At 67.8% G+C, this 9,811-nt stretch overlaps 1 protein-coding gene across 1 annotated transcript; it reads right to left on the reverse strand.

The window, feature by feature from the left end:
• Positions 1 to 653: 653 nt before the first annotated feature.
• Positions 654 to 8,945, reverse strand: C30H21orf58 (chromosome 30 C21orf58 homolog). Its single transcript, XM_077879471.1, has 7 exons — positions 5,788 to 8,945; positions 4,964 to 5,024; positions 4,107 to 4,180; positions 3,517 to 3,657; positions 3,057 to 3,138; positions 1,144 to 1,283; positions 654 to 825 (listed from the first exon to the last, which is right to left on the reverse strand). The coding sequence occupies exons 1-7, from the start codon at positions 5,845 to 5,847 to the stop codon at positions 655 to 657; spliced, it is 729 nt and encodes a 242-aa protein (XP_077735597.1). The 5' UTR covers positions 5,848 to 8,945; the 3' UTR covers position 654.
• Positions 8,946 to 9,811: the final 866 nt, after the last annotated feature.

Here is a 9,811-nt window from a genome sequence, read left to right on the forward strand (position 1 = left end):
AGGTTCAGGTCAGGACCCCGCCGCCCGAGGGAGGCAAACACGCAGAGGCGCCCGGCCGTGGCCCCGTGGGCTCCCCGGGGGAAGCAGCAGCCGGGCGCCCTCACGCTCCGCTCCGCCGAGGCTGCTCCCCGCGGGAAGGTTTGTGCTGCGAGCCGTGGGCTCCGTGGATCCTTTCTCTCAGGGCCCCTGGGCCACCTCTCCTGACGAGACCCCGGGCCCATCTGGCGACTTCGGGGCCTCGGCGACCACACCCGAGGGGCCGCAGGGACCCTGCTTACCAGAGTCCGCGCGCCCAGGCCCACGGGCCGGCTGCCTGGGTGGGCAGCGCGCCGTCAGAGGCGGGCCTAGGGGAGCCGGGAGGCCCAGACGCCGTCACCGCCCTGCCCGGCCCGCGGACACCGCGACAGCCCCGCTCCTGCCCTGCTGGCCCGACGCCCAGGCCCCAGGCGGCCTCCCCAGGGGGTTGGCACGGGCCCACCCCGAGCCCTGACCCCCGGGGGCCCCCCTGCCTCCCCTGGAAGGGGGTAGGGCCTTTCCAGACTCCCTGCCACGGCCTAGGACCCGGGAGACGGGGCCACCGCGCCAGCAGCAGGGGCGACGAGGTGCAGCCGGCCCCGGGGTCCCACCGCGCCGACCCGCGAGGCGGGCCTGGACTTACTGGCTGCCGGCCGCCGCGGGGCCGGCCAGGGGGTGCAGCGCAGGCAGGAGGCCGGGCGCGGGCCGGAGGGTGGCCAGGAGCGCGGGCCAGGGCGGGCAAGCCGGCAGGGAGCCGGGGGCTGGGGGCGCGTAGTGGTGGTGGTGATGCACGGACGGCGCCCGGGGCCTCTGCAGGCGCGGGAGGCCAGTGAGGCCCGCACACGGCAGCCCATGGGCCCTGCTCCCTGGGCGCACCCTGCTGGCCCCACAGGAAAGGGGGAGGGATGGGGGGATGGGGAAGGGAGCAGGGGAGAGGGGGCGAGGGAGGGGAAGGAGGGGAAGGACGGAGGGAGGGACAGACGGAGGGCCTGGCCCAGCCTGGGCCTCTCGGTGGGAGGGGGGCGCCCGGAGCTTCACGTGCAGACCCCGGGTCAGACGCAGAAAGCCGCCCAGGCCTCTGGCTTCCATTTGCGTGGCCCCCTAGGCTGTGCCGCCCACAGAGCCTACCTGCAGGCTGGGGTGCAGGGGGGCGGCCTGGGATGCCCCCAGGGGCGAAAACACGGATGAGGGCAGGGCTCTGAGCATCAGGCTGTGCATCAGGATCTGGTGCAGCTGAGCGTTCTGCATCAGCATCATCTCCACCATGTCTGGAAGGAGAGGCGGGGGCTCCTCGTTCTCCTCCGGCCTCGCGCCCCCCGACCGGGACTGGGGGTGGGGGGCTGCGCAGGGCCCTGGGCGCGTCGGAGGCATGAAGCTTCGGGGCTGGAGGACGTGTGTGGAGGAGGGTGTCCCACTGGCCTCAGTCCCGCGCCCAGAGTCACATCCTCCTACGCTACACGGCCGGGAGGCGAGACCCCCCAAAACCCCCACCCCACCCCTTGACCTCTGACAGTCCCGCAGATGTAATTAGGGATCTTAGCGGATGTTGTCCTGGGTGATCCCGGGCCCTACCTCCAGGAACGGGGTTTCCTACGAGAGCGGAGAGGGCCTGGAGAGGGACCCCGCAGCCAAGCCAGGACCTGGCCCCCCTCCAGCCGCTGGGGGGCCTGCGTTGAGGGTTCCGGCCTCCAGACCCAGAGAAAGCGCTTCTCTGTTGTTTCAAGCCCCGAGGCCTGGGGCGTCTCCTTACCCTGAACCCATCAATTCACCTCAGGTGTCCCTGCTGTGAGACCTCCCCCAGCCTGTCCCACAGCAAGGAGACCCTGAGGCTCTACGCAGGGCCCTGGAACCCCTCACCCTCCCAGTCAAATAAGGGGCCCCCACAGATGGGGCGGGAGCGGGGTGGGCAGCAGCCTCCCCACGGGCCAGCTCTGCCCCCAGCGGCCTCCCTGCAGATGTGGGGGTGGCCAAGCCTCTGGGCCCCACACTGCTGTTTCCTCTGTGGAGACCTGTCCTATGGGTTCTGCCCCGAGTCCCTCAAGGAACAGATCTTGTCCCAGGCCTGGGAGCATGGGGTGAGGCGGGGGGTGCACAGAGCAGCTCCCACGGAACGCGAATCCCTGCAAGGTCACGAGGTGGGGAGGCTGCGTCAGCAGCCACTTGCCTGGGGCAGCCCCCGTCCCGCAGCAGCCCCCGCCCAGGGAAGCTTCCCACTGAGCAGAAGCACCATGTGAGCAAGGCCCAGGCACACGGTGTACTGCCCGGCGTGAGGGCCCAGGGCAGCCATGCGGGGAGCCTCTGGGCGGCGCGCTCGCCCCCTGCCCCAGTGTGTGTGGGGGGGATGGGGTCCTGGACGCGCGCCCACGGCCGCGCCTGTCACACTGCGCAGTTGGAGCTTGTGCTCTTTGCTCTGTCTCTCAATAAAGCGGCCTTAAATCCCAGGATTTGAAGCTCATGTGAGGGGCGTCCGGGTGACACTGTCCATTGGGGTTGGGCACCGCGCTCCGGGTTGCTGCCTGGGATCCAGGGATGGAGTCAGTGCTCAGCGGGGACTCTGCTGGGGATTCTCTCTCTGCCTCTGCCCCTCCCCCAAAACAAAACAAAACAAAAACTTACCTAAAAGGAGAAACCATTTATTGGGTGTTTTTTTAAAAAAATTTTTTAAAGATTTTATTTATTCACGAAAGACACAGAGACGCAGAGGCAGAGGGAGAAGCAGGCTCCATGTGGGGAGCCCGACGTGGGACTCGATCCCGGGACCCCGACCACGACCTGAGCCGATGGCCGTGGCGTCACCACAGAGCCCCGGACGCCCCCAGGGGAGCGGGTGAGCCACCTGTCCAGCGGGCCATCCCCGGTTCTCCCTATTCCTAGTTCTCATTCTTTCAGAGGCCCCAGAAGAGTTTCCTAAGGTTTCTAAGGTCAACACGCTAACATGCAGGCGACCAGGAGGCCACACGCTGCCCCCAGGCGACCACCCTGTCACAGACGCACCTGGGAGAGGATTTAGTCGCATGGGGCGGGGGAGGCTACACACTCACCCTCCTTGATCCCCCCTGGTCCCCGGGGGGGCGGCCCGGCCTGGGGCGGCGGCTGGACAGCGGCGGCCAGAGGCTGCAGGGCCTGCGAGGAGCCCACCGTCAGGAGCCCATGGTCAGGGCCCAGGACACGCCCGCCACCCACCCCCGCAAGGCGCTCTGCGTGATTCGCCCTCCACATGGGACACACTGCTGGATGGACGGGGCCGAGTCTGGACGCCCAGCGCCCGGTGTGTCGTGTTCACCCTCAAACTCAGAGGCTGAAGCTTGAGCCCCCAACGGGGCTGCACCTGGCTTGTGGAGGGTTCGGCGACCTCCCATCCCAGGGCTGCCACGAGGTCCCCTGCAGGGCCCAGCCGGCTCCTCCCTGTGACCCCCCACAGCCCCCACGGCCGCCATTCGGAGGAGGGGTCCCCGCGTCCTCCCCGCGTGGGCTCTGCGGTCGGGCGGCCCCAGGGCTTACCCAGGGCTGGATGAGCCAAGGCGGCTCTGGGGCCCGCGGGGGCAGGGGGGCGGCCTGGTAGACGCCCAGGGGGGGTGTGGCTGGGGGTGGCGGGTGGCTCGGGGCTGGGGCCTGGGATGCCTCCTCCAGGAGGCGCTGCTCCTGCAACACCGAAGCGGGGATGCGCCGGGGAGGGAGCCGGTGGCCGGGGCGCACCGCACCTGGCCCAGCGGGCGCTGGCGTCCTCCTGCCCCACGCGGCACTCGCTCGGGCATCGGAGCCGGGCTCGTGGCGTGGGGCACGCATGGGGACCACCCTCCTTCGTGGGGGGAGGGGACTTTAAACTTAAGTTTACCAAGTAACGGACCAGTGTGTGCTGGTTCCTTACGTGCAGCCCACGGGGCGCGCTGAGCCCCGGCCCCCGGGCACGAGGTCGTGGCTCAGCCGGTCGCCCCCGCCGCTCAGCATGGAGCCTCCGGCCCTCGCTGCTTCCCGCGGCCCCGGGCCCCGCACAGCGTTTCCCCCCAAAGCTGTGCAGCCGGGCAGGGGCTTCGGCCACGCCGCCCGAAGAACCCGCCCCAGGCGCCCCTCCCCGCGGGCCTCGCGCCTACCCGGAGCGTCCGCAGAAGGTCTCGGCGCCTCCCCAGGGCGCCCAGCAGGGCCGCGTCGGGCCGGTCCTCACCTCCTGCGGGGACGCGCTCACTCAGGAAGGAGCAGGTTCGCCCTGGGGCCCGGCACCGCCCTACCCCTGGTGGGAGGCCCTTCCCGCCAAGCACCTGCGCCCCAAGCCCTGGAGGCCCGCCCGCCGCCCGCCGCCTCCAGAGCGGCTCCCAAGAGTCCTCCTTCCTCTGGACACAGCGCGGCCCGCCGCCCCCCCCCCCCCGCCCGCCCCTGTGCGGAGGATGGAGCGCAGGCCTGGGCGGCCCCAGGAGTCCCTCGGCCCGGCCCACTGCAGGGCCCTGCTCTTCCTCGCCGGCCAGGTCGCCTGGCTTGGGATTCCCAGTCTGGACTCCCATGGCCCTGGGGCTCGCGCCGCAGCCCCTGCAGGCCCCCTGCACCTGGACGCTGTCCCCAGGGAGGGCCGGCCTCCCCCTAGTTCCTGTGGCCTGACAGCCTGACCCTTGGCCAGGGTGGCAGGGGCCCGGGGGCCTGCTCTGGGCCCGAGGATGCGCCCACCTGACAGGTCGCAGCCCCCCGGCCCCGAACAAGCTTGCAGCAACGTGGGCCTGGCCCAGGCGTGGCCACCTCACGGGACCTCTAGTTCCTATCTGCAAACTGGGAAGGGTGAACGGGTCCCCTCGCGGGGCTCGCGTGAGGCTGTGATGTGCTGTGGGGGCCGTGTGTGCGTGGGTGCGCGTGTGTACGTGCTTTAAAGATGAAAGCGGACGCCTTTCTACCCTGAGCGCAAGGGAAAAGCCAAGGACAGTCGCGCCGGCCTCAGGAGGAGGGAGGGATCCAGGAGTCTTACCTGGCGTGACGCGCGGGTCCTCAGGATCCCCTCCCACGTGCTCACGCTCTTGCTCTAGTTTCTGTGTCGAGAAGGGCAGAGGGTGTGAGTGGGTGGGCTGAGGGCCCGGAGTGGGGCACCTGCCCTGTAGGCTGTGGGGATGACGCCCCAGAGGGCCTGGGGTGGAGGTACCCAGCTGGCAGGTGGGAGGGGGCAAGGGTTGTTCGTGCCCCCGGGGACCCCGCGAGCCACGCTCGGTGCACACACAAGTTCCACCCACAAGTGTCAGGGCCCATGGGCTGACGCCAACGACCCCCCCATCCGCGGCTCTCCCAGGAGCTTGACGCCGGCCAGCGCGTCCCGCCGCCTGTGACCCCCGGAGCCCGGCGAGCAGCAGGGTGAGCCCAGCCGGCCCAGGCCACCCAGGACGAGGTGCTGCATGGGGCGCCCATGGGGACAGGCCAGCCATGGGACCTCAGGGGACGACGGGACAGGAGGCCGCGTCAGGAGGGGCCCAGGGCCGGCCCACGAGGCTGCGGATCCTGCAGTGGCCAGGCCCGTTGCCTCTCACACGCGGAACCCGGCAGGCTCTGCAGACGTCGGCGGTGCGCCCGAGTGCTCCAGCCCATGGGGCACCTGCCTCTGGGCCGAGAAGTTGTCAGAAGAACCTAGTTGGTTCTGCATAAATGCAGAGGAAAAAAACCAAACCCAAGAAACCACAGTCCCTCATCACTGCAAAGTGTTGGGGTTCAGAAGCAGGAGCCCCCTGACGGGTGCAACAACTCGCTTCAGGGCCGTGCTTCCTTGACAAGCTGCTAAAAGCACGATCCTCCCCTCCCCCTTACCTTCTCCAAGAGTTTCAGGGTCAGTTGGGTCATCGCGTCTGCCACCGAGGAGTCCAGCATCCCGGACGCCGCGGCCCCTCCCTCCCTGCTTTTCAGATCATCTGCAAGGAGCACCGGCCGCGGAGAAGCCACCCGACCCAGGGGCCCCCGCAGGACTCTGCCGGGGACAGCGCGTGGGCGGCAGCTGCCTTTCGGGAGGACACCGCGTTGCCAGGCGGTTGCCAGGTGCTGTGGACACAGGAAGGCCCCGGCTGCCGGGTGTCCCTGAGAGGCCTCCTCCCCCACGGGGGTTGCCTGTCAACACTGCGAGTCTCCGGGTGCGGCCAGTGGGGCCGATGAGGGGCAGTGAGCAGCAGCTGGAGGGGACAGCGCGAGGTCGCGCGGAGGACCGTCCCACCTTCCCTCGCCCTGCCCCCAGCCTCAGAACGGAGCCCAGAGGAGTACTGGGTGGGGGCGGCATCTGTACCCCGTGCTGCGGGGCCTGCCTCATCCGCCACTGCCTCCAGGAGGCCCGAGCCCCCAGCCCCCTCTAGGGCGGGAGTGGAGCCTGGGCACCAGGTCAGGGAGGGGCTCCACCTCCCTGCGACTTCAGGAGGTCCCGGCCAGAAGGGGCAGCTCAGGAGCTGGCCAGGGACATGCGTGGGGCCTCCCTGGGGGACTTCCTGGCGGGCCCACCCCACAGGCACCTGCCATCACCTCGCAGGACACGGGCCCACATGGGGCCACCACTCCTCTGAGACAGGGGGTGATGGCAGGATGGGGTGCCCTGTGGGATCCCAGCCCAGAGAGGGGTGGGTGCCCAGGGACAGACCCCGGACCCCGGTCAGGTCGGAAGTGCATGTGTGCAGGCCGCGGGGGTTGCACAAATGACCTGCACACGGGGGCAGCGCGTGGATTGGATGCTGGAGCCATAGTCTGGGGCAGCACACTTCAGCCCCCCCCAACGCCTGAACCCAAAACTCGTGTCAGGTGGCCAACATTTGGCTAGAGGTCCCTGGAATTGCCCACGTGCGTCAGTACTTAGGGTCTTATATGCATCATGACGCTAACATTCAAACAGGAGTTCTGGGCGAGCAGAAAAACCAATTCAGCTCCGCTTCTCACTGTAGCTGGGAGGTAACCCACGCGGTATACGTAACACGCCCGTGTGAGCTACCTGCATGCCCGGTAGTTCAGATTTACAGGAGAATCAGGAAGACGAGGTAAGTTCCCTCGCGTGGCTTCCCCGTTATGAACCTAGACTGCGCGTTACCAACGACAACCACACGCATACTGCATTTATTCCCGTGTTTATTCCCCTTGCCCCGTGTCCCGTCTGTGTGGCAGGAACCCACCCAGGACCCACGCGGCATCAGGCATCATGTCTCCTCGGCTCACTTGCTCCTGATGCCCAGGACGGCCCTGGGGAGGGCTTGCAGGTATTCTGCAGGTGTCCCCACCGTGGGGGCTTCAGGTTGGTAGGAGGAAGACCACGTCACAGCCACCGTGCGTGTGGTCGCCCTGATGTCATTGCTGACTCCAACCCTGCTCACCTGGCTTAGGTGTGTGTGTGTGTTTACTTATTTATTTTTTAATTTATTCATGAGAGACAGAGAGAGAGAGAGAGAGGCAGAGACACAGGCAGAGGGAGCAGCAGGCTCCATGCAGGGAGCCCGATGTGGGACTCGACCCCCGGACTCCAGGATCATTCCCTGGGCTGAAGGCGGTGCTAAACCACTGAGCCACCCAGGGATCCCCCTTCAGGTGTGTTTTTAATGGGTTTCTTCGCAGTATTTTTCTCCCCTTTCCACTGTTCTCTGTGGAAGGAAGTCACTTACCGAGCGAGGGTTTTGTTTCCCTCCTTGGGGGGGGGGGTATCTACATAACTCGGACAGCTCCGTAATTGTTAAGAGTAAATGGGGAGTCAGATCCAACAATAACGTAGTCTGGAAGGACCACGGAAATGTTTCTGGGGTGCTAGGGAACATAGGGTGGGAACCCACCCTGCGTGGGAAGACGGCCACGCGCCCCACGGAGTTCCGAATGTACGCTCACGTGAAGGCTGGGACTGAGGCTTGGATCCAGGACTGCAACCGCTCTTGGGAAGTCGATCCAGCGCTCGGCGCCGTCGGCTGGACCCCTGGCCCAGAGCCCACGCACACACCCGCTCCACCCGCCGAATCCTGCAAGCGAAGGCTGGAGGCTGCACTAACCAAAGGGCCGTGGTCGGCCTCAGGAGGAGGAACGCTTGCCGGCGGTGGACTTGCCAGCACGGTGTGCGGGAGATCGGTCGGTCCACGTTGTGGTTGCTTTTGACTGCACAGCGTCACAGGGTGGGAGACCCGCTTGTGTCCACGGCTGCCACTACTGCGCGCTAATGGGAGGGCATCATCCTCACGCGTCCCGTGTCAGGGAGCAAGCAGGAGGCACACGGCCTGCACACGGTCTTTCCGAGTCCAGGTGCAGGAGCCGGTGAGTGGGGCAGCAGGCCCCCCGGGGGCCCAGAACAAGGCTGCGCACCGCAGTCCTGCTTTCTGTGCCCCTTTGTCTCTGCCGCAGGCCACCTGAGGTCGTGTCACCCTACCCTGCTCTAGACGGGCCCCGCCTGCAGCAGCGGCGTCTGCATTTCCCACGGCCGCGGGAGCCCAGCGGTGGTGTCCTGCGTCTCCTCCCCACGTGGGTGCCCCCACCTTGTCCGTGTCACCGGCCTGAGCTCTGCGGTTCCCCAATCCTGCGACAAACACGGTGCTGTTCTAGGTACATACCGCGCGGGGGGCGGGCAGGGGTTCGCTCTCATTTTTCCATTTCACCCTAAACGGCATCTCCATCGGGAATGAGAAGAGTTAAAACGAGACCGAGAGCGTGAAGCCCGTTTAGACAGGATCGGCCCTCGGTGAAAGCCCGAGCGTGGACGGTCTGGCGACAGCAACAGGACACCGGGTGAGACGCGCGGAGTTGCTGGTGTGTCCATCAGCTTCCATGGAGCTGCGCAGCCGACCGAGGGCTGGGAACAGGGCCCTGCACTGTTCCCCGCTGGACAAGCAGCTTCAAGCCAAGTCTGAGGCCGAGGAGCAGTGATTTCACAAGACTTGACTCCCACGCAGACCGCGAATGCACAACCAGAGCTGTCTTCCTCTTTTTTCTTTGAAAATTTTAAGACTTTACTTTTCAAAGACTTATTTGCTGGGATCCCTGGGTGGCGCAGCGGTTTGGCGCCTGCCTTTGGCCCAGGGCCCGATCCTGGAGACCCGGGATCGAGTCCCACGTCGGGCTCCCGGTGCACGGAGCCTGCTTCTCCCTCTGCCTGTGTCTCTGCGCCTCTCTCTCTCTCTGTGACTATCATAAATAAATAAAAATTAAAAAAGAAAAAAAAAAAAAGACTTATTTGCTTTAGAGAGCGCGGGGGCAGCGTGTCCAGCTGAGTCCCCTCTGAGCAGCAGCCGCGCTGGGGCTGGAGCCCGGGCCGAGTGACGTCAGGAGTGGGAGGCTGACCCCACCGCCCCCCAGGGCCCCCCCTGACCCCGGGGGTCAAGGCTGCGGGCCGGTCCCTGGGGAGCCCCGGATAGATGCCGCGGCCTGGCCCGCTCCCTCCCAGGGTCCCCCCATCCCCCCCTGACCCCGAGGTCAAGGCGCGGCCCGGCCTGTCCCCCCCCCGGGGTCCCCCCATCCCCCCCTGACCCCGAGGTCAAGGCGCGGCCCGGCCCGCCCCCCCCAGGGTCCCCCCATCCCCCTCTGACCCCGGGGTCAAGGCGCGGCCCGGCCTGTCCCCCCCGGGGTCCCCCCATCCCCCCCTGACCCCGGGGTCAAGGCGCGGCCTGGCCCGCCCCCCCCAGGGTCCCCCCATCCCCCTCTGACCCCGGGGTCAAGGCGCGGCCCGGCCTGTCCCCCCCCCCCCCCCGGGGTCCCCCCATCCCCCCCTGACCCCGGGGTCAAGGCGCGGCCTGGCCCGCCCCCCCCAGGGTCCCCCCATCCCCCTCTGACCCCGGGGTCAAGGCGCGGCCCGGCCTGTCCCCCCCGGGGTCCCCCCATCCCCCCCTGACCCCGG

The sequence above is a fragment of the Canis aureus genome, chromosome 30, assembly GCF_053574225.1.
Source record: "Canis aureus isolate CA01 chromosome 30, VMU_Caureus_v.1.0, whole genome shotgun sequence".
Taxonomy (NCBI): domain Eukaryota; kingdom Metazoa; phylum Chordata; class Mammalia; order Carnivora; family Canidae; genus Canis; species Canis aureus.